Source organism: Morchella importuna, assembly GCF_003444635.1.
Source record: "Morchella importuna strain M04M26 chromosome Unknown Morimp01GS038, whole genome shotgun sequence".
Classification (NCBI taxonomy): domain Eukaryota; kingdom Fungi; phylum Ascomycota; class Pezizomycetes; order Pezizales; family Morchellaceae; genus Morchella; species Morchella importuna.
The window spans coordinates 230,299-253,359 of NW_025763435.1; the positions used below are offsets into that span (position 1 = coordinate 230,299).

Below are 23,061 nucleotides of genomic sequence, written 5' to 3' on the forward strand. Positions count from 1 at the left end.
CTTGAGCACACTGAAATTGCAAAGTATATGTGTGAGCTGGTGTTTAGTACAGTACAGCGGTAGGTAATAAGTGATGGAACACAGCGATACCTGTTTTGGTAAAACGCCACCAACACCTGGTGTTTGTACTCTCGGGCGTTCCATCACTTATTACCTGTCGCTGTACGGTGGAAATCCCGCGCGGGGTGTATTTATGGAGAAGCAACACAAATGACTGCCACGAGTGATATATTATGACTAACTAACAACATCAATGAAATCGGTGATATAAATTTAACTTCCAAAGGAAAGAGAATCTCTCAGGCCGACCGCAACAATCCCAGTATATCTAATACTAGCAAGATCTAACTATATATTCGAGTTCAGTGATATTATAACATAGACCACCAAAGATCCGAGAACTACATATATCTATGCCTAAAACTCACTTCTTTAAATATTTTTTGGCACCCCCACCGCAGTACTCTTCCTTCCATGAATCCAGCTTTGAATACAAAATTAAAAGTTGGGTGGAAGCCATCTAAACAGCATCTTTCATGATGCTGTCGTGCAGGATACGTGCCTGTCATCTACGTATGCTACAACTATGGACTTCTAGCTAGCGAGGAATAGGTGGCCTGACAATCTGTCCTCAATTATGTCGTATAAAGCTAGAGACTCTGCTACTCCGCTTAATATCATCGTCGTCTCTCCTACCATCCAATAGTTCGGTTCTGCTACAGTCATTGGAACACGCACTGCCTTACAATACTCGGCCGATTCATTTTTTACATTTTTGGTTTAATATCCCAATATAACCGTACCTCTACTGCTACTTTTGTTGATGTTTCCAACGAATTATCGCATGAAGCTGAGCTTTTTGTATGGGGGGACGCTTGAGTCTAGATCTAATCATAGTCCTCGACCATCGCAAGTACGCCCCCACCTCCTTCGGGGGACTACCAACTCAACAAATCGTAACACAGAACGTTAAGTGATGAATTCAAAACGATGAGCTGACAAAATATACTAATAAATTTTCTTTCCCTGTCACAAACCCCGAGTAAAGAGCTGCATCCCTAATCGAAGTGCTCTAGGCTCCCAAGTTATAAGTGTTAGTATCAAGACCAGAGATCTTTGCAATTTCGTCGTGATTGTTTTTTGATCGCTCTTATGGTATGGTACACATATGTACACGTATTTTCTACTGTAAGCACCTCAACGCATCTCCACCAAACTCCCTCACTACACTTCCCTCATCCTCCAAAAACTCCTTCAGAAACCCTCTAACCTCCTCCAGCTCCTTCCCACTCACCTTCATCAACACAAACCCCCTCACACTCGTCGCCGTCCACAACACCTCCCACTTCCTCTTCTGCGCCTCGTCCTCACTCACCTTGACCGCAAACCCCTTCCCGCCAATCCTCGGCTCATCCGTGTAGCGCTGCAGCGCCCACTCAGCCAAGCCGGCGAACCGAGGACCCCTTACAATCAGCGTCGCTACGCACGAGAACCCGTCCATCCTCCCACAAAGACCCTCACCGCCCAGCGCCTCGCTGTCGAGTATCAATGCGTCTCGCAGTAGCAACCTACGGTGCCCAGAGGCCGTGATCGTAGTATAGATCTCATTCCTGCTCTCAAAGTGTGCCAAGTCCCAGCGTTCTCCGCGGGCCGTGCGGCCCTCGCTGACCCAGTCCAGGAGGACGAAGCTTGCCGTGTCGTCGGGCGGGATGTCAACGATCTGGTGCTGTGTGTAGTAGCTGTCTGCGAATGGCTGGATGGGGTCGGGGAGCAGCAGGAGTGCCGATGACGGGTGCAGCGTTATCGCGAGGGTTTGGGAGGTGTGGTGGCTGGGGTATTTGCGCTTGAAGATCTTGGTGCTGCCTTTTGTTGGATCAGCGGTGGACTTGGGTTCGGGACATGGCGGGCTGACCCTGGGTTAGGAGGCACAGCTTTGCGTGCTCTTCGAGGAGGATCTTGAGGTTGATTTTGTCGTCTGATACAAGACCGCCACCGTAGGAGAGGAGGAAAACAGTGAGGTACGGAGCTGCCGGGGGTGAGGTGGAGATTAGCTTTAGCGGATACACAAATTCGAGTGATGGTAGAACAAAGCGAGATGGAGGGAGAAGTCGGGCATGGATGAAGCCGTCCCCAGGGCTCACAGAAGCAGCCATCAAATTGGAAATGATCGTGAGATTATATTATTGTAGTTCTGCAGTGGGGCGGAGAGGGGCATCTATCTATTTGCGGAGGGGTGAATTGGAATTAACTGTGCCTCTTATCGTGTGGTCACGTGCGGGCGAGATTGCATGACATTGCGAGTGACTGTCGGTGATTGTCATTCCGACTCTGCAGCTTTTAAAAATGCATGAAAACCGGCAATAGCTTTCTCACAGGTTTTTACATGGCCAATCACAAACACTAGACAATCATTGAAGTCTGTGACTCGATAGTCGAATTCCATCTCCGTGCAAGTGCACTGCAGCGGCCATCATCATCGCTGCACATCCATCACACACACACGCACCCCCCGTCACGTCGTCTGTCTGCTCGAGTGCTCTGCCATCGCTCTCTTCCCTCTCTCTTCCCTCTCTTCCTCCCTCCCTCCTCCTCCACTCACGCGCCAGCCAGCACCGAGACAAACAACACCACACACAAACCCAATCCCCCCCCCATTAATCCCATTCCACGCCCCCAGCTATTTACACACAAGCGACCACAGCTAATCAATTCTCCCCCCACCTGCTCGATGCCAGCACGCATCGCTTCGAATCCCCCAGACGCGATGGACACCAGCGACGACGCTGTCTCCGTCGACGCGTCAACCACAGCCCCCACCACCACCACAAAGAACGGCGCGTCTGCAGCAGCAGCAGCAGCAGCAGCGCCAGACACAGGCAACCGTAGGCGCTCCACAAGAGTGGTCAAGAAGCCCACGCTGCTGGCCACGCAGCAGGCTGCGGAGCGACCGAAGCGAAAGCGGCCCGTCAGGGAGGAGTCCTCGTCGGAAGATGAGGGCGACAGTGAGGATGGGGGCAAGGACGACGAGGAAGAGGCGGTAGAGGAGGGGGCAGAAGAAGAAGCAGTGGCGGAGAAGGAGAAGCCGAAGCCGAGGTCGAAGGCTAAAGCAAAGCCGAAAGCTAAGCCGAAAGCGAAGCCGAAAGCGAAGGACCCAGAACCTGAGAAGGAAAAGGAAGCTAGTGGGGCTGAAGAAGACAATGAGGAGGCTGAAGATGAGGCTGAAGAAGAAGATGAAGAAGAGGAGGAGGATGACGATGACGAGGAGGAGAGCAGTGAGGAGGAGTCCTCGGAGGGCGAGCCGGACGAGGAGGAGATCAAGGAGCGGCGGAAAAGGAATGCTGCTGCGCGCGCACGGAAGCAGACACGGGCTGCGGATGATGGCAGCGCGAAGAAGCCGCCCGCGAAGAAGACGAGAACTGCGACGGGCGCGGTGGCGGCGACGCCTGTGAAGCGGAAGAGGAGCGGGGGGAGGGCGAAAGGGAAGGGGAAGGGGAAAGCGAGGACTACGAATGGAGAGGGTGGTGAGGGTGAGGAGGGTGAGGCGGGGGAGATCGAGCAGAATGCTCTGTTTGGTATGCTATTTTCTTTCTTCTACGATGGCATTGACTTTGGGAATACTTGATGGCTAATTTGTTTGTGGCAGACTCTGTATTTAATGGCGACGAAGATCACGATGATGTCGCGCAGTCATGGACCGTGAAATACGAGGGCGACAACACAGAGGCAATGAAAGACATGGTCAATTTGATCCTCAAGGTAAGACTCCATCCTACAGATATATTTAACCAATTGCTAACCACCCACTTGCAGTGCTGCGGTTGCGAGAAAACCGTCACAAACTACGACATTGAAGACCAAGACTCCGCCGCCGAGACCCTCTCCCAGATCCAAGAAGCCTTCCAGCGGCAGCGACACGCCGACTACCCGCTGACCTCCAAGAAGCCCGAGTTCCGCCGGTTCCGCCAGAATCTCTCGTCCTTCCTGCACTCGCTCATGTCCACCTTTGCTGCGCGCGACATCCTGTACACCGACCCGGCGCTCATCGAGAACTTCCAGGTCTGGATCGCGGCCATGTCCTCCTCCACGCTGCGGCAGTTCCGCCATACCAGCACCGTGTTCGCGCTCGACATTGTGTCCAGCCTTGCCACGATCGCCGCAGAGGCTAGAAAAGCGAATAGCACAACAAACCGCCAGTTCGAGGCCGAGGGAAAGAAGGGGAAGCGCAACGAGGGTAGAATCACGGCGCTGGAAACTAAGCTGAAGGAAGGCGAAGAGCGCAGAGAAGTCACAGAAAACATAATCAAGGACATCTTCGACACTGTGTTCGTCCACCGATACCGCGATATCGACCCAAAGATCCGCTCCGACTGTGTCCGCGAGCTCGGCTCGTGGATTCTCACCCTGCCAGACGTCTTCTTCGACGGGTCCTATCTCCGCTACCTGGGCTGGGTGCTCTCAGACACGGTCCCAGGAACCCGTCTCGAGGTCGTCAAAGCGCTCACCAAGCTCTTCAAGAAAAAAGACTCCGTATCGGGCCTCCGCCACTTCACGGAGCGCTTCCGGCCGCGTCTCGTCGAGATGGCCACCCGCGACGCCGACGCCAGCGTCCGCGCCGCCACCGTCGAGCTCCTCGACGTCGTCCGCGAAGTCGGCTACCTCGAACCCGCCGACATCGACACCGTCGGCCGCCTCCTCTTCGACTCGGAGCCCAAGGTGCGCCGCGCAGTCGTCGGCTTCTTCGTCGAGAACATCGGCGACCTGTATGAAGAGAAGCTGGAAGAGCTCGGCGGCGAAGACGCGGTCCTGGAGGCGCTCGGCGACGACTCGGACGAGAACTTTGAGGGCCCGACGCTGTCGTGGATCAAGCTGAAGTGTCTTGTTGAGGTGCTTGCGAACTATGATCTTGAGGACGGGGCGGCGGACGAAGACGCGGACGCGGCGGCGCAGGGGATTGAGAAGAGTGCGCTCAAGATTGGCGATGCGGAGAGTAGGTTTTCGCTGGCGGGGAGTGTGCTCTGGGAGGCGTTTGATGAGGTGGGTGATTGGGAGGGCGTGGCGAAGTATCTGCTCTATGACCACAGCGAGGGCGCGCGGGTCGAGGAGGGGAGCGAGGAGGAGGATCTCGAGAAGAAGATTAAGGCGATGGTCGCGCTCGAGGCAAGGGAAGAGGCGATATTGCTGCAGCTTCTCAATGCGAGTGTCGCTGCTAACATCGCCGAGGGAGGCGAGGGCGGAAAGAAGAGAGGCGCTGCAAAAGTAAGTAAAAACATATATATATCTGAATATCGATCATTGACCCGTACTGTACTAACACACCACGCTAGCGCACTGCAAAAGAAATCGAGAAGCACACCGAGACAGTGTCCCGTAACCTCATGATGCTCATCCCCCCGCTCCTCAAGAAGTTCGGGCCAGTCCCCGACGCGGCGTCCTCAGTCCTGCGTCTCGAGCAGCTCATGAAGCTCGACGTCTTCCAGGAGCTGCGCCAGTCAACCGCCTACGCATCACTGCTCGACGACATCAACCGCCAGTTCCTGACACACGCGGACGAGTCCGTGCTCAAAGAGGCCTCCGCAGCCCTCCTGCACGCAAAGACATTCGAGGAGCTCGACGAGGTCACCGACCAGAAAGTCGGGCAGCTGAAAGACGAGACCGTGACCGCGCTGGTCAACGCCGTCCGCGGCAAGGACCTCGGAAAGGGCAAGTTTAGCGACGCTAGCCTGACAGAGCTGATCAACACCGTGCGCAGACTCGAGTACATCGCGTCCATCACAAACTGCGTGGAGATCATGGAGACGCCGCCGGCGACGTCCGCAAAGGGCAAGTCCAAGACCGCGGACCTCAAGCCGATCGAGGTGCTGATGGCGCTGCTGCAGCGCGGCGGCAGCGTCGACGAGCTTGAGGAGGAGCTCATCATCCGCACGATGAAGACGCTCGAGTACTACTTCATGTGGAAGGTCAGCTCCATCAGCGAGACCGAGGACCTCGCAGACCTGGACATTGACGACCTCACGCTCCGCCGTAACGCAATCATGGAGCGTGTCGGCGGCATCATCAAAAACCGCGGCAAGGTCGACCCCGTCAAGATCACGGCCGCAACAACAATAATGGGCCTCGCAACACTCTTCATCGCCGCGGCCGCAAGGAACGAGAAGAAGAAGCCCGCCGCAGAGGGCGAAGACGGCGTCGTTGGCGACGCCGCTGAAGAGATTGCCGTGAAGCTCTCAGCGCTGGGAAGGAAGCTCGACGCCTCGCTGGAAGAGGAGATGCTGAAAGTGTTTGACGCGCTCGAAAAGACGTTTGCCAAGTCGTCCAGCCGGGCGCTCGAGCCCGACGAGCACGCCGCGCCTGAGGGCGTGGACGACGCGGACACGGAGGCCGACGATGCAGAGAAGACCGAGGCCGACGAGAGCGCCGTGCTGTTGCATGAGCAGCGGCTCTGCGAGTTTACGGGGAAGCTTGTTCTCGCCGTGCTTGCGGGGGCCGTCGACGAGGCGGTGTTCAAGAAGCGGCTCGACAGGAACGTGAGTAAGCTGGGGCCGAACTACCGCGAGATTGTGGCGCACGTGAATATTGGCGAGGAGGAGGTGAAGAAGGTGCCGGGCAAGCGGGGGAGGAAGCCGAGGCCGTATCCGGGGGAGATTATTAACTATAGTGATGATGAGGAGGAGGGTGGGGAGGAGCAGGAGGAGCATGCGGAGGCTGAGGTTGAGGCAGAGGCGGGGGCGAAGGATTCGGGCGAGAAGAAGAAGAAGGGGCAGAATGTAGAGGAGGATGAGGAGGACGATGAGGAGGAGGAAGGTGAAGAGGAGGAGGAGGAGGAGCATCATGATGAGAATGCGGACCCCGAGGAGGAGGAGAAGGAGGCTGAGGTGGAGAGCGATAATGAGTCGGAGCCGGATCCAGAGGTTGGGGTGCCACCGGATGAGGACGAGGAAATGGCAGATGTGTAATTACATGTAACGACGAGGAGCCCGTGCATGCATGCTCTGAGAGAGAGAGGAAGGGGTAATATTCTTTTCGTTTGGTTCTTTTTTCTTCGGGGGGCTATTTGTCTTCTTTCTCTCTTCCATTTTTTTTTATTCTGTCAGCTTTTTTTTCTTCTTTTTCTATTTGTTAAAATCCGGGTGTTGGCTTTCTTCTTCTTCTTCCTTTATTTCTTGCTTTTATTTTGTGGTTTTTTCTCTACTACTACTACTACTACTTCTTCTTCATTCGTGCATGTTACACTATTGTGGTTACTGCTGTTGCAATTATCATATCGTTTTCTCTCTACATCTTGCTCTTCCTCTCTCTACCTCTTGCGCTTCCTCAGCTGTCTGTCTGTACTCTATCTATAGCTAGCACAGCTAGCTGTGCTAGTTTCCTTATCTTATTTATCTTGTCTCGTTGTAGCTCTTTCTGGTCTCCTTCAGCGGGGCGGGGACGGGGTTGGGGTGGGGTGGGGGGGAAGAAGTAGAGGGGGGGAAGAAGTAGAGGGGGGGGGGGGGTCGTTCAGGTGCTGGTTGGTACTTACTTAGTAGTGGTAGTACTTAATGGGCAGAAGAAGCCTAGTCAAAGTGTGGGGATGTGTATTTGTTTTTTTTTGCTCTTTGCTCGTTTATATGTGTTGGCTATAGATAACTTTTTTTGTAGCTCCTTTTCTGGTTTTTTTTATTTCGTTTTTTTTGTTTTTTTGTAGGACCGGGAGGTGGAGGATGCATGGATGGATGGATGGATGGATGGTGGAAGGGTGGAAAAGGTGGATGTAAATAAAGCTTTTATGAAGACGAATGGTATGGCCTTTTTTTTTTTTTTTTTTGCTCTAGAATATGTGGTGTGTGTGGATGGGATATCTGTGAAAAACACCGACCCTGGATGGCGTTTCGGGCGTTGCCAAGACCGCACAGGGCCAGCCAGGTCCAGCTATCGATAGACAAATAGGGTTCGTGAGCCTCACCCACTCGCCCACCCACTGAACGTCATCCCGTCTCGTGTCTGTTTCCCCCATCTCCCCCATCTCCCCCATCTCTCCCCATCCTCCCAACATCTATCTCTCCCAGCGCGTCCTCAATCGTTCGTTCCAGTCAATAAACCACTGCATCAACTCCAATTGCTCAGCTAGTCGTCTCTCTCCAATCTAACCGACCGACTAATCGCCTCGGTCGCGTTTTTCTCCACCGTGCCCCGCGGGCGTCCCTTACTGACCTTTTCCTCGTCTAATTGGTGTGTGTGCGTGTGTTTGTGCTTACTTACCCCTCCCCTGCTGTTGCTGCCCTCCTCCCTCCATCTTGTCTTGTCACAAACGTTGCCGTGGACAACTGTGCGCGCCTCTCGCCTGATCTCTGCCTTCTGTTTCCTCCCTCCGTCATCCCTCCTTAAGAACCCTTTCTATTTCCCCACTTTCCCCCCGTCACCGCGCAAAGAAAGGCCCACCCACCCACACACGATCCCCCCCCCCCCCCCCTTTCCGCCAGCTGCAGCGTATCACCGCAACTCATCTGTTTTTTGGGGCCCTTTTCACCCATGGCTTACATCTTTGGCGCTGCCATTAAAGGAATCTGGGGCTCTGTTTTTCCGCCTCACCCTCCGACTCCAACTACTAGCGATACAGATACAGATACTGCCACCACTACCACAACCACAACCACATCGAGTTCAGACAAGATGGACTGCGCTGAAGAAATCCCGTGGACAGACATCACAGAGGCGCATGTCTCCAACCTCCGCGGCCACGTCCGCTACCTCAAAAACATTGGCACAAAACTCAATGTCGCCGATAAACTAGAAGACTGTAAGTCCCATTACCACTGCAGACAGACAGATCTCTCTCTCTCTACTGTAGCCAACAGCTAACCCCCCCCCCCCCCCCGCCCCCACAGATAACAAACGCGCCGCCCAAGCCCTCGCCGACGCCGAGGCCGCCGCACTCATCGCTGGCATCCAAATCTCATCCAAGAACCAAACCAAGGCCAAAGCTACAGAACCACGTCCCACCTCCCCGCGCCGTCGCCGCCCGCGCTCCCCAGGCCCCACCACAAACACCAACACCACCACCCCCAACCCCGACACCGACGGCGTCTCCGCCCCCAAAAAGGTCAAATTCCGCTCCCCCGTCGCCACCGCCGCCGAAAAGCCGCCCGCATTCTCGCGCCGCGCCCCGCCAACCGCAGCGGAGCTCGCGCAGCTCACGTCAACGCTGGGCAAGCACGAGCGGCCGGAACACGCGGGCCTCGAAGATATGTCGGCGAAGGGGATGAAGCGGAATAGGAACTACTATATCGAGAAGAGGTACTGGAGGCGCCAGCAGCTGGAGGGCGAGGAGACAGATGATGAGGAGGACATCGATAGTGTCGAGTTTGCGCCGTATCCGGATTACATCAGGGACCGGCTTCCGGAGACGAGGCCGGCGCCGAAGCGCCGTGGGAATAGGCCGTTTACGAATGAGCTTGTTGTTCCGGTTGAGGAGGAGAAGGCTGAGGGGGAGTCTAAGCCTGTGGGTGCAAAGGTCACCACAGAGAAAGAAGAAGAGGAGGCGAAGATTCACGACGCTCCTAAGGCTACTCCTACTACAGCCTCTCAAAAGACCACTCCTACCACCCACCCCTCGCAGCCAGAGGCCAAACCCCCCGCCCCCAAAGCCTCCGACAGCATCACCTCGCAGCACGCCCCAAACCCTTACCCACACCCCGAGGCCAACAAATCACGCAAGCGCACCACCGCCGAGACCAAGAAACCAACCACACCACACATCCCCACGCGCAGCTTCTACTCCGAGGTCAAGCCGGCCAAGCACAGCGCCGACGACGACGATGACGGGTGCCCACAGAGCGCCGCGAAGCGGCAGAGACGGTTCGTCCAGCGGCTGCCAGAGGACCTGGCGAAGCGGGCGTCGCCGGCTGTGGCGGCGGCGGCGGAGAGTGCGGGGATGGGGATGGGGGTGGGGGTAAAGAGGCGTAGGTTCGCCTGACTCTTTGCGTTCTGTTTTTTTTGTGGCTGTGTGGCTGTGTGGCTCGCTGGCTATGTGGCTGTCTATGGGCTGCATGTACGTGTAGTAGTACCATGTGGGCCGTGGGCTGTAGGCTGGTGGGGGATCTGTAACGAATGTTCATGTACTCTGGCGTTTCGAGGATTGGGATTGGGGTTTGGGGTTTGGGATCTTGGGTTTGGGGTTTTTAGCTTTTTTTTCCTGGGTGCGGTGGAGTGGGTGTATAGTTACGTTTACAGTGCGTTGTAGCGTGCGTGGCGTGGCGCGGCGCGGCGTGGTAGTTGGGTGTACAATTCTCTTTCTATCTACATATTCTTATTTTGGTTTTTGGTTTTTGGTTTCTTTGTCTTGCAATGGTTTTTTCCGCTTTGTAGCGTTGGGTTTGGGTTTGGGTTTGGGTTTGGTCTGGTTTTGGTCCGGTTGGGTTTTGGGGTCTTTGGAATTGGGTGTGGGTGTGCAGGACGTGGGGGAGGGGAATGCGGGGGGGGGGGGGGGGGTAGAAAACTACACTACAAGCACGTGGGTATACACACATACACACATACATATAGGGCTATAGCGTACCCGAAAGTGGTGTGGTTTTGTAGAGCAGAGTATAGTATACAAGTACAAGTAGTTGTAGCAAATGATTACAATTACAATTAGTACACGTATCAGATATGTGTCTGACTGTCTGGCTGTCTGACTGGAGTATATAAGCATGTAAACGGTGGGTTGAGTTGGTTGTTTAGGTGCAGGCTAGCTGGTGGTGGGGTTGGGGGTTATAGAGTGTGGTGTGTGTGTGCTATTTAGAAGTAATAGGACACATAATACCTACTATACTATTCTACAATTGTAGGCCGGCCAGAGCTCTAGTCTAGAGCTCCCTCTAATCGATATCCCACATGCCCTCAGGCCCCTCAGGCCCCTCCCCCCCCCCCCCCCCCCCAAAAAAAAAAAAAGCCAAAAATGGACAATAAATACACAAAAAGTAATTAAATATGCTGGTTGACCATCCATCCGCCTCTTACCCGTCCCGTCTACAGGCTCTCACGGGCTAGCTCCAGGGTTCTGATATATTCGCGATATCGGGGCTCTGCTCCGCATCCCGGCGCGTTACATGCCGTACGTATACGAGCATTACTCCCACCCCGAACCTATGACCTTCCGGTAAGGTAACGGGCGGTCACGGTGGCTCCATGTGGTGTAGCAAGACGGGGAAGCCTACCACCCGCCCGCACAACCGCCAATGGCCGGGGAGTAGGACTTAAGACTTAAGGGAGTGAGGGTGAGGGTGAGGGTAGAGTGGGCTTGGGGGGGGGGGGGGGAAGTGGCGGTAGATACATATATACCCGTCGCGGGACTGGCCTGTGGCGGTGGTGGTGATGGTGGGTGTGGAATGTGGAGTGTGTTAGATCTGGTAGTACTTTGTGCGTTCTGGTTTTTGGGATATGGTGGTGGGCTTGTACTTACGAGGTGTAGATAGTCGGGTCTGATGGTTGTAATATCTAGACGCATGGCGGTATGCCTACTTCTGTGCGAAGTCGACGGCGGATGTAGTCTTGTAAGACCAATGACTCTGGCAGAGAGGGGTGGGGTGATGGTGGTAATGTAGTGGGAATGATAGTGATATATAGTGGTAGTAGTAATGATACATTATGGTCTCGTTCCCAGACTGTGTTCTGGATACACATGGGGATAGTTATAGTTATAGTGATAGTGGTGTTAGTAGTAAGTAGTAGATATTGGGTCGATAGGTGGGGGGAGGCCTCTTAAATACTCCCTATATCCCATCATACCCCTTTACCTGTACTATAGAGCAGGCACCGTTTCAGTAGCCACGCCCCTCTATCATCTGTCGGTATCCGTCCCCGTATATATATATATACGGAAACGCATAGTTGTCCCTACTAGTCTAGAGTCTAGAATATAGGGCTTACCTGGCCGGAGCAGCGAGTCTTTCACACATTGTTTTCACGCAATGTATATGCACATACACGTGTAGAGTAGTAGAATGCGAGAAGGAGTAGAGTGAGTCTTTGACAGCTTTATGCACACTACTCTAGCCAGTTCCTTCATTGACTCCAGGAAGCAAACATTGAGGAGCCTCATGTTTAACTTGACTCTATGGCCGTAAGGTCTACCGTACTGAACTGATATGAACTGGGTTATAAAAAATCGACAGCCTAATCACCAACGAGTGATAGCTTGTGACTCCACTGGAGTGATAATCTATGAACCTCCCCAAGAGACTTTTATAATCGCACATTCGCGGACCCACAGAATATCCCGAGATGTAAGAGGGTATTCATTTCTTTATTTTCGGTTCGTTTACTTTTTTGTCCTTTATATACTGTATCCTCACATGGTTTCCAATACAGCCCCCCCGAAGTGACAGCTGCTAAAAATCCCAGAAGACCAGAAACTAGAAAAGTAGCCCTCCAGTCAACTTGTTGGTTGCAGCAGTGGCCTGCTCAGACCTCCCGATGGCGCAGCTTGCAGATTCGATATGCTGCAGGAGTGCCGATGAAGACTTGAACCTATCGCAGCAAGTCGGGCAGCTACACACATCACACACATTGTCAGCCAACCCCTTTATCCATCTGAACAAGAAGGGATTCATGGAAAATAGAATACTTACCGGAAAACCTTCCTGGCATGTGCTGTGCTCTTTGCATGCTGGAGCATCTGCCCCGCCTTCGTGAACCTCTTCCTACACTTCCCAACATTGCACACAAAAAATCCCTCATCGGCCCTCCAATAGCGCCCCATGTCCTTCAATGTGAACTCCTTCCCTTCAGGGCCAACACCATCCGTGTAGTCGAGGACAGAAGGCCCCATATCAGTCTCCTGGACTGCCGCGCCCTCGCCCGCGATGCCCTCACGCCACACATGTGTGCTTGTCGTTGCCGGCTTCGGCGCGCCCGGCTCTGCAGCGGCAGCGGCAGCCGAAGAGGGATCATGCGATGCTACGATGCGCTGGGTGAGTGCCGCGGCTCCCAGCCCGCGAGTGCAGAAGTCGCTCTCGATGTGCTGCGCAATGCCGGAGGCATTGTTAAAGTATGCGTTGCATCCCGGGCATTTGATTCTCTGTGCGACACGGTGCATCTACTCCCGTCAGCATATCATTCGGCTGCATGACAGGTAATAAGATAGTGTACCTGCTTACGATGGCCTTCGAGCCCGCCCTTGCTGCCAAATTCACGAAAGCAGTCCAAGCAGACGATATGACGGGGGCTCTTGATTACGTGCATTTTAAGCTCGAGTGGGGTATCAAAGTCACGGTCGCAGGGGTTGCAGTAGGCGTGGGTCTCGGAATTCGCTTTCTTGTGGGCGCGGAGATCGGCCTGGTTGGCGAAGCCGAGGTTGCAGCCCAGGCATTGATGCGGCGACGTAAAAGTAGAGCTGAGAGTGGTCGCTGAGGCAGAGGAGCCAGGGATCACAATCTCAGAATCACTATAAATAGCAGAGTCATCCGAATCATCGTGATTCATGCGTCTGTGTAGGTGGAGGTTAGCAGATTGTGAGGGGAGAGAAGGGAATGTGTGGGAGCGAGGTGGGGGCTACTTACTCCCAGGTGGGTTTTGGAGGCATTGTGGGCGGCGTTGGAGCGGTGGGGCGGTGGGGCGGCGGAGGAAGACTAAGAATTGACGATTATGAGCGGGCGATGTGTGGTGGAAGTGTGGTGGTTGAGGTTGTATCCGTGTGTGGATGCCTGGATGCCTGGATGAGGGCCGAGTGACTTTGTGTGCAACGTTATCTTATCGGTCCTTATCGCCACGTGACTGGAAATGTTCAGGATGCATCAAAAGCAAGTAACTATCTCTGCCACTCTGTTAGACTCATATGGATAAGGAAGAAACCGATACAGAAAACGGATACAGACCAAGTTTACGTTGCCTACAGTGCAGTGCTAGGAGGGCCACTCTGAAATAAAACCACCGGGTTTAGAAAAAGAAACAACCAGATCAAGGTGCAAAAAAAGAAACAAAAAAAGAAAACACTACAATATCAGGAGAAACTTATCTCGTATCGACGACAATGTAGGTACCTTTAAGCACTTATGAAAAACTAGCTTAAATACCAGCTGGATCCGAATCAAAAAAGTACGCCAGGGCGGCCAGGAATTGTTTAGCGAGAAGCTTGAGCTATCTTAGCTTTCCCCAAGGGATACCCCACGCATGAATAGTCATCCTTAAATATTCATACCCGGTGTTTCCCCGGCCGCATCCCGACCCCCCAGTATCAGATAACCAAGGGCTACAAATTCTAGGAGTCTTGAAGCTATTCTATGCATGACCCAGTATGTAGTGTATATTACCAGCTCGGACCTAAAACTGTATTTGAGGGCCCATATTTGTTGTTGGGATGGTAAATGTAGCTATTAGTTCGGCAGAAAAAGATTTCTATGCTAGTGTAGTAATTATAAGGACGATGGCCATAAAGGTAAGTAGTTGTAATAAAGTTTCTATAACCGTCCAGGAATGAATGGCTTGATTAATACTCAATTTACTTGGTTTCAGGTGAGATGGGGAACCCGAGTACCGTTCATACGAATCCCTTAAAGGTCCAGGCGAGGCCGTACCCACTCCCATGAGGGATTTATACAAGCAGTTTACCTAATTACGGCCATCATGATACCAGGCTGGGGCCTCTCCATAGTCGTTATCTAGCCTTTCCTTACCTCCAATCCATCACAGTTCTACTAGCAGTTCCGAACTTCCGGGCTACTTTATCCAATTGGTACATGCATATTCCAGAACCAAATGTATTCCCTCATGGCCCGGATCGTGATTTGCCGTTCTTATTTATTACAGGGGCCCTTTCTGGTAGGCTTCCCAAAAGCTTATCCTAGTCATTCTAAAACACGGGGTACCCCGAGATTGTGAGAGAATGATCATTTGAAGCGGTTTCCTCGATGGCGTACTCTAGAGAATCCCATATTGGTCTCTGGGCCAGATTTACACCTAATATAATTCCGACCTCGATGCCGCAATCAATCTCACGCCGCAGCATGGCCCGGGCAACATGCAGGGCCCGATCTTAGAATCGTGTTACCGGAATTCTGACCTTTCTTTTTTAAGCATTGCCTTGCCGAAATCGCGAACAAGCTTTTTCGGCACACCTTTCCCGAACGGAAAGGACGGAAAGCTTGGCTGTTGGCACATGCATGGATTGATAGGTCAGCCTCAACTGTCCCGAACTCGCCAAAGTGTGCGACTATCGCTTTGTTGCTTGGTATCGTTGACATTGCGCAGGTATATATAGACGTCCTATGGGACGCGAATCTCCTCAACCCCTCTCTTCTAACGGTAGGTAATATATATTCAGACAGGTTAGTAGAGTGGGTAGGTATTTATCTAGAGCACGTCAGCGTCCCCAGAACATTATATATATACCCTGAGGAGGGGTACGAACAAGACGAAAGACAGATCACACACAGACAATCCATATACATATTTACAATCATGCTATCTGGCACCTCTCATCTTCCCCGCCCAGGACGGCCACGGTCCACCACCCGCTTTACCCGCTTCACTGGTCTTGCAAGCGGCGTCATCTTCTTCTTTCTCTTTGTCATGTAACTTTCCTGCCCTCGTTGTACTATTTCGTTCACTACTAACCTCGAGTTAGCACATTCTCACAAATTATCAGCATCCTTCTATCATTCTCCCGCGCATCCTGGAAATCCGATATCCAGACTCTTCTCATTACCTGGCCGCGAACCCACGGCAGCTACCCCACCTCATTCACACGCGACGTCCTTCCCCGCCCGATTCACAGCCATAACGACTACTGGCGACAGGTCCCTCTCTTCTCTGCCATTGCTTCCGGCTGCATCAGTGTAGAAGCCGATGTCTGGGAGTTCTCTGGCAATGAGCTCTTCGTCGGCCACGACTCCTCGTCTCTGACACGAAACCGGACATTCAAGTCTCTCTATGTCGAGCCCCTCGTAAAGATCCTGAAGGGCCAGAACCCAGAAACCGAGTTTACAAAGGAGATGCCGGAGGGCCGTATCAACGGCGTGTACGACGTTGACCCGGGACAGACATTGCATCTGTTTGTTGACTTCAAGACGCCGGGGCTGTCGACGCTTCCTGTAGTGCTGTCACACCTTGAGCCGCTGCGGTCACCCGTAAATTATTTGACGCACTATAACGGGAGCGACATTGTCACTGGACCCGTGACCGTGCATTTCACGGGAGATGCTCCATTCCATGAGATGGTGACCAGAAATGCCACATACCGTGACTACTTTTATGATGCACCGTTGGGAAAGTTAGCGGATAGTGATATGTATAATTGGACGAACTCGCTGATTGCATCGGCGCCGTTTGGGAGGGAGGTAGGGATGGTATTATGGGGAAGAGGAATTAGTGACAGTCAGAAGGGGAAGGTGAGGGAACAAGTGGGAGCGGCACATGAGAGGGGGATTATGGCGAGATATTGGGATACACCCGGATGGCCCGTTAGTGTGAGGGATGCAGTTTGGGGCGTGTTGATGGGTGAGGGGGTAGACCTATTGAATGCAGATGATTTGAAGGTGAGCTTCTTCCTGTATCGCTGGCTGAAAATAGAGATGATTCTAATCGGTAATACGTGTAGGCTGCTGCTACGTTAAATTGGTAAAACTTTGGGGTTCTAGTGCTGGTTGGATAAATACATATACATGGATTGGTGTTTTTTTTTTTTTTTTACTCTTTTTATTTCTATTTTCTCGGGGTTGGGGCAGGTGGTTATAAGGCATACCATTTACGATTCGATGAATGTAGTGTATTTTCTCTTAGGAAGAAATTTTTGATGTCCTTATTGATGTCAGTAAGAACACTAGACTGCCTGCAAGAACATGTAGTCAGGGGTAGAAAGCAGCTCTCGGCTCGCACCTTCAGGATATAGACTGGCCATGTGTTTTCAGATTTTGATGTTCATCGAGGTGGAGCTAGATGAGATTCGCGAGGAACGGACGGAATAGATGTAGAGTTTTAACTTGACGGTCATCTGTAGTGCAGTCGTTGAATTTAGTGAATCCCTGCGGTGGGAAATTCTGGATCATTTGGTGATGGTTCATGAAAAGTAAGCTGCAAAGAGCGAATGGAGAAATATTTATGGCTGTAATCAGCCTGGTAATATATTGATGATCAGATTGATCAGATACACCAGGTTGGCAGAGGATGGGATTTTACAAATTTACTCTCCTCTCAAGGTCGCCTACTACCTAGCTAGCGTAGAAGATCTGCGAGGAGTTGGTTTCATCTAGGATACATAATCATAGACGGCTAGCTTTAGTAGTCCATATGTTTATAAGAGATCGAAATAGTGGTGGTGACTTGTGTGAAGTTCTCACGCCGAGAAAGCCTAACGGGGTCAAGTCATAGGATGTCACTCGTGCCAAGGATGACAACTTGCTACTCGAATGCTAGTAGATATATGTAACTCGTAAGATGTAGCTATTTTGATACCGAGCTCTTCAAATTGTTTCTTAACCCTCAAGAGAAATCCTTCCATTAATACAAAGGGTTGGTTGGGTTCCGGAAATCATTTATTTTTTTTTCACCATTAATGAATTTATGTTTACCCAATTTAAAGGATCATAACGCCTAGACTCTATCGATATAAAGAGACGTATGTATCTTTGGGGGGGTTCTCTCTACATGTACTTCTCGGCAGGCTTTGAATTAGTGTGCTGCGAGATAATGGTGTATGGGGGCTGAGATAGGGGCGCTTTCCCACTACATGTTTGTACCTCCGATCTCATTGGATGATCACCATATTGAATGAGGAAAAGAACCGAGAATTAGGTCGTACTAAAAGCTAGCGTAGCGAGAGAGTATTTGGATCAACAAATGCGGTAGAAGGTTGAGCCAATCAGGTACTGCTCGCCTTTCCTGGGCACCCCTACATTATCTGTGTTTCACATTCTATGCAAAGCTCTTGCAACTCTCATGCTCAATTCTCATCGATAATACCTTAACGACCTTCGTTCGCCATATATTACACCACTCAAGAGCACCCCAGATAGTACAAAAACCCTGAAGAATATTCATCTAATATAGAAGAACTTGGATAGTTCTCCGAGCACAGTTACCTTTTATTTGAGCTTTTTGTTATTTGAAAATTCAGATTTTTCTCGCCCTGCCCAGTCGGCTTTCCATTTTCGGTCATCATATCCCAGATAAACATCAGACTGAACCACGACCTTGCAAGAGCTAATAGCCACCATGCCTCAATTCCCGGTATACCTAGACCACAACCCACACACCTCACTTCTCAGTCTTCCCAACGAGATCCTATACTTTATCATCAAAGACCTCCCACTCTCCGCCATGGCGGCCCTCTCGGAAACGAGCCGTTTCATCTCCGCCGTCACCTCCCCCATCCTCACAAATCTCAAGAAGGCCGACCACGAGGGCATCCCAGCAATCCACTACGCATCTAGCCAAGGTTCACTCACATGGGTCATGTCTCTCCTCTCATTAGGCGTTTCCCCAAACCTCCGGGTGCCAGAAACCTTTGGAACCCCTCTCCACTTCGCCGCCAGTAAAGGACACAAAGACGTCGTCTTGGGTCTCATCAAATCCAACGCAGATATCAACCCCACCGATCTCTTCGGTGATACCCCTCTGCATGTTGCCGTCCAGGACGGCATGTACGAGTGTGTAGAAGAACTGATCAAGCATGGTGCGAATGTGGATGCGCTTAACCGCCATGGGGAATCCCCGCTGAGGAAAGGCATCGAGGTCTTACACAGGCTGGGGAGAAGTGAGGATCCTCATGATATCATCAAGTTCAAGAACATGGAGAACGCAGTCATGGTACTGTTATCCGGCGGGGTAGACGTCCGCAAGGTTGACGAGAGCAGACAGACGGTGCTGCACTTTGCTGCATCACAGAAGAGCGTGCTAGTACTGGAGAAGATACTTTCCCTGGGTGCGAGGGCTGATATCAACGCCCAAGAGTCATTCAACCTTACACCACTACATATTGCGGCCATCGAAGGGTATTACGGATGTGCAGCGGCGTTGTTACGCTCTGGTGCGCTCGTAGATGCACAGACTCGCGAGGGAAATACAGCACTACATGTGGCACTCATGGCGGAGAATGGTTCTGCGATTCAGACTTTGGTGGATGGCAAAGCGGATCCCAACATCCTCAATAACGCTGGATATACCCCGCTATCTCTCGCAGCGTACTATGGATACACACGATATGTCTTGATGATGTGCAAAGGTGTAGTACCCATCAACTGGTCGTTCGACTGCAACGCACTTGCGCTGTTCATGGCCGTCACGCAGCGCCATGAAACTGTTGTTAAGGCGTTACTGAACAATGGTGCTGAGGTCGCGGTGGATGTCCAGTGGAAAACATCAAACTCAAGGACGGCACTACACGAAGCGGTACGAAATGGAGATTCTGGAATTGTGTGGCTGCTGATACGGCACGGTGCAGGTATTTGGATTCAGGATGGGGAGGGGAAATGTGGTGGATGCTGGGCTTACGAGAATGGTCATTTCAAGATGATCCGAATGTTTCACATCTTTTCATGATCGTTTATGCTTGAGCAACTTTATCTCCTTTACTATTGTCTTTTCCTTCTTGGAGTTTTGGTATCGTTATTTGTAGGATTTGGATTCCGTTCTTTTTCTTAGGTTTTGATATCACTCTGGGGTTTCTATTAACATTGTACTGGTTAATAAGAAAGGAGGTGTTGAGTATTTCTTTGTAACGATTAGATATTTAAGTAACATCATTGTGTATTGGATAATGTTTAGGTTAGTTCGAGCTCAGATTTGGACTTGCCGGAATATTATTCTAGGGTATATATACCTTTCTGGCGGGCTAAGTTAATTCAAGGGATTAAATACTTTCTTATCTCTATGGTCAGATATATTGGGCTCAATTAATGAATTAAACAAAAAAAAAGATATATTGGGCTCTACTGGTATAAATCTGGAATTATACCAGCTTATTGCAGCCAATCAAATCTCTACCCAAGTCTCCAACCACGTCCATATCTTCGATATACTTCACAATGTATCACTCGATTATTCTCCATGTTTACGTAGATCACTTGTCAGGAGAATTTTTTGTTTTTGTTTAATTCGTTGATTACATACTTGTCAGGAGAATTATAGTATGTCTTTGCACCGGAGTGGGCTTCTTAATGGTCAGAAACTCCTCTTGAAATTTGCGCCAAATATAAGACTCGCATGCGAGGCCACTGTTATTGAGGAAGTCCGAAAAGCTAGAATTCTCCCAGTTGATAAATACAGTCGTGTTAAGAAAGTCCTGTCAGTCAGCACCACACAAAATATTAAAATCCTTCCCACACAACCATCAAGTGAATTTGATTAAAATAAAATAATTAAGCCTTGTAGATGTCTAGAGTACAAATATTCCTACCCACAGAATTATTGCTGGATTTCTGCTTTTGTGATACAGTGACTAGTGAATATTGTGATTTGAATACTTCCAGGAGAATAGCTACACATGCACTAGCCAGAAAATTTCTGCAATTATATCAAGGGTATCCAGGGTCATAGACTCGAGATAGAAATTTAGACTTTGAAGAAAGCTCTTGTCGTTGTTGAGATTTTGTGGGTAGTGCATGTGGGCCCAAATCACCATTTACAGCTGAAACTTTCCACCGAAGCTACACATTTAGTATTCATTCCAAATTCTCAAAATTTAGAATATAATGAATAATACCCTAATTTTTTTGTCTTCTCAATTTCAAGCCCTCTGAAATCATGGTTGTTGAGGGGGACTGTGTTATATGTGCCGCTATCGCGTTGTCATCTACTGACAAGACTTGTTTAACACGGCTGTACATCGTAAGTTGTAGCTGAATTACATGTACATGTCCTACCCCCTGGGGCATTGAGGTATGTATTATTAAGACAACTGGACGTGTCGATGGTAGTTATAATGGAGAGCGCTCGTTTTAGATGGTGGAAGGATGTTGGTCGGAGGACCTTGTCTTATATGGGAAGTGTTCTTCGCTAACATTAACACCATGCATTAAATAAAATATAGCTGGGCAAGGTGGTCCTCTGCCTCGCCACACACTTCTCACTCCATCATCACAACGACCATCAACTGCAGCTGCCTATTCCCCTCCACCAACACAGCATACAACCACCATTTCCTCTCTATCAAGTCTATGGTCCTACGGTTCGCCAGCACCGTAACTCGTTTCTCTTTATGAGAACATACGCTCTAAGATATCTCCTAGCATCCTAAGCCCGATATTCTCCGGAGTATATAGGATAGAACTCACCCATCAACGGTGTCAAAGATGTCTGCTGGTATGTGTGAACATTTAACCACAAAATATCACTCGATATGACACTTCTACATAGCTGCTGAAGTTTTGTCTCTTGTCTTTTTACTTTTCAGTCCCCCCTTTTCTTTTTTTTTCTTTTTTTCTTTTTTTACGAAAACCTTTGTCCACTAACCCGGGCCCAACCCCTTTGATAGGTTGTTTAAACTCTCACAGATTAAGTAAACAATAAATACATCCCCCGAGAACGAAGAGCTGGATATATTGTGGGTATTAGGTATCGAATCACAACGACGGTAGTTCTATCTGACCATAGACTAAGGAACCCGATTCACTGCGTCTCACGCTTGCCAAACCACGCCACACATGAATTGCACACTCATAAATTCCAAGAATCCCTTGAATAAATAAATAAAAATCTAACCAAACCCAAAATCACTAAAAAGAAGCGCACCCGCACCCGTACCCACTAACTACCGCGCCTTAACACAACCAAATCCACTAACACAAGACCCCAACAACATGCGCCGCCGCAATCGCCGCCCCCCCAACTCCTGCCCCCGCCGCAAGCGCGGTGCCCACAGTCCCCAACGTCACCGCCAATGCACCCCCCATCGCCAAGCTCTGGGCCGTTGCGAACCATCCACCTGCTGCCACGACGCCACCCATTCCTGCCTGTGCTGCTGCTGCTGCGCTGCCTGTGGGGAGTTAGTATTTGTGGTCACAGTGGGGTGTGGATGACAGGAACAGAGAGGGATGAGGATGGGACGCAATGATGGGAGGTGGAGGGGGAAATAACGTACCGGCAGCGACACCTCCAGCTCCGAATCCAACGGCACCCAGAGCGGCTGGGATGGCGGCGATAGCACCGGCGCCAGCGGCAGATGAGGCGACGACGCTGGCGGCAACTCCACAGAGACCGAGCATTGTTGTGATGTTGTGTGAGGTAGAAGATTAAAGATTATAAGTAGGTATTATTTACGAGGTGTCGATAGCTAACGGGAAGCTGAAGGTTTATAAAGTCAACAAAAGCTAGCTGGACGCAAGTTAAGAAGCTGAATTCTTGATGGATCTAACTACCCACAGATAAGAAATACATGTAGTATATATACGCTCTATAATTCAGGCAACCCATTTTATGTGCGGTATGACTCTCTCCCTAGGCACGCTAAGGGGGGGTTCAGCTGGTTTCAGAGCGGGAGTGCCTGGATTGGGCTGTAGCGCCGGAAGGGGCAATATAGGCCGATCGCTTTGACGAGCTGGCATGGTCACGTTGTTGGGCACATTTGCCGTAAAGCGATTTGTCACGTATTAGTCAGTACAGCATGTGAAAATGTGGACAATCCCTTTGTAAAGGTGTCCGCAGCGGAACGACCTAATAACTAGCTCGCTATCTCCCTGTCTATCATACATTTTGTTGCTCTCGTTTTGTCTTAATCGAAGTTTTATTCATTCTACGTATTTTCGTCTCGAATCGTCGTTGAGAAGAAAAGAAACACAACAGCCGGCCAACAACGTGGGGTGATGTAAACAGCAGAGCTTGATTGGGTGTTTTGAGAAGAGAGGATAGTGGCGTGATTGGATGGCCTATTATGATTTGAGAAGGACACAGCGAGCGACGGCTCTTTAATGTTGTAGGGTCTCGACAAACGTCTTGCGGGAATCGTCATCATGAGATCTCACTCGGTTTGGCCAACTCGTGCTAGCCTCAATCTAAGATCTCCTTAACCTAATTCCGCTACATACTGCAGAAGAAAGAACACTCACTGAATAGTATAGTGTATAAAGGAGCCTTCTAGAGTAACTAATTATGCTCAAAACACAGAAGAAGAAA

The 23,061-nt window shown here is 50.8% G+C and overlaps 7 protein-coding genes across 7 annotated transcripts; 4 read left to right on the top strand and 3 right to left on the bottom strand.

Moving 5' to 3' along the window:
- Positions 1-1,183: 1,183 nt before the first annotated feature.
- LAJ45_09685 (uncharacterized protein) lies at positions 1,184-2,153 on the bottom strand (the record flags this gene model as incomplete). Its single annotated transcript, XM_046119225.1, has 2 exons — positions 1,184-1,863; positions 1,913-2,153. 2 exons carry the CDS (start codon positions 2,151-2,153, stop codon positions 1,184-1,186), a joined length of 921 nt encoding a protein of 306 aa, XP_045967547.1.
- Positions 2,154-2,764: 611 nt separating this feature from the next.
- Positions 2,765-6,953, top strand: LAJ45_09686 (uncharacterized protein; the record flags this gene model as incomplete). Its single annotated transcript, XM_046119226.1, has 5 exons — positions 2,765-3,572; positions 3,644-3,756; positions 3,811-5,256; positions 5,325-6,524; positions 6,582-6,953. 5 exons carry the CDS (start codon positions 2,765-2,767, stop codon positions 6,951-6,953), a joined length of 3,939 nt encoding a protein of 1,312 aa, XP_045967548.1.
- A 1,552-nt stretch (positions 6,954-8,505) lies between these two features.
- Positions 8,506-9,949, top strand: LAJ45_09687 (uncharacterized protein; the record flags this gene model as incomplete). Its single annotated transcript, XM_046119227.1, has 2 exons — positions 8,506-8,773; positions 8,862-9,949. 2 exons carry the CDS (start codon positions 8,506-8,508, stop codon positions 9,947-9,949), a joined length of 1,356 nt encoding a protein of 451 aa, XP_045967549.1.
- A 2,422-nt stretch (positions 9,950-12,371) lies between these two features.
- Positions 12,372-13,540, bottom strand: LAJ45_09688 (uncharacterized protein; the record flags this gene model as incomplete). Its single annotated transcript, XM_046119228.1, has 4 exons — positions 12,372-12,507; positions 12,588-13,054; positions 13,108-13,444; positions 13,518-13,540. 4 exons carry the CDS (start codon positions 13,538-13,540, stop codon positions 12,372-12,374), a joined length of 963 nt encoding a protein of 320 aa, XP_045967550.1.
- Positions 13,541-15,414: 1,874 nt separating this feature from the next.
- Positions 15,415-16,576, top strand: LAJ45_09689 (uncharacterized protein; the record flags this gene model as incomplete). Its single annotated transcript, XM_046119229.1, has 3 exons — positions 15,415-15,527; positions 15,581-16,490; positions 16,553-16,576. The coding sequence occupies 3 exons, from the start codon at positions 15,415-15,417 to the stop codon at positions 16,574-16,576; spliced, it is 1,047 nt and encodes a 348-aa protein (XP_045967551.1).
- A 1,589-nt stretch (positions 16,577-18,165) lies between these two features.
- On the top strand, positions 18,166-19,491 carry LAJ45_09690 (uncharacterized protein; the record flags this gene model as incomplete). The annotated part of the gene is made up of 1 exon (XM_046119230.1): positions 18,166-19,491. One exon carries the CDS (start codon positions 18,166-18,168, stop codon positions 19,489-19,491), a length of 1,326 nt encoding a protein of 441 aa, XP_045967552.1.
- Positions 19,492-21,728: 2,237 nt separating this feature from the next.
- On the bottom strand, positions 21,729-22,154 carry LAJ45_09691 (uncharacterized protein; the record flags this gene model as incomplete). Its single annotated transcript, XM_046119231.1, has 2 exons — positions 21,729-21,925; positions 22,031-22,154. 2 exons carry the CDS (start codon positions 22,152-22,154, stop codon positions 21,729-21,731), a joined length of 321 nt encoding a protein of 106 aa, XP_045967553.1.
- Positions 22,155-23,061: the final 907 nt, after the last annotated feature.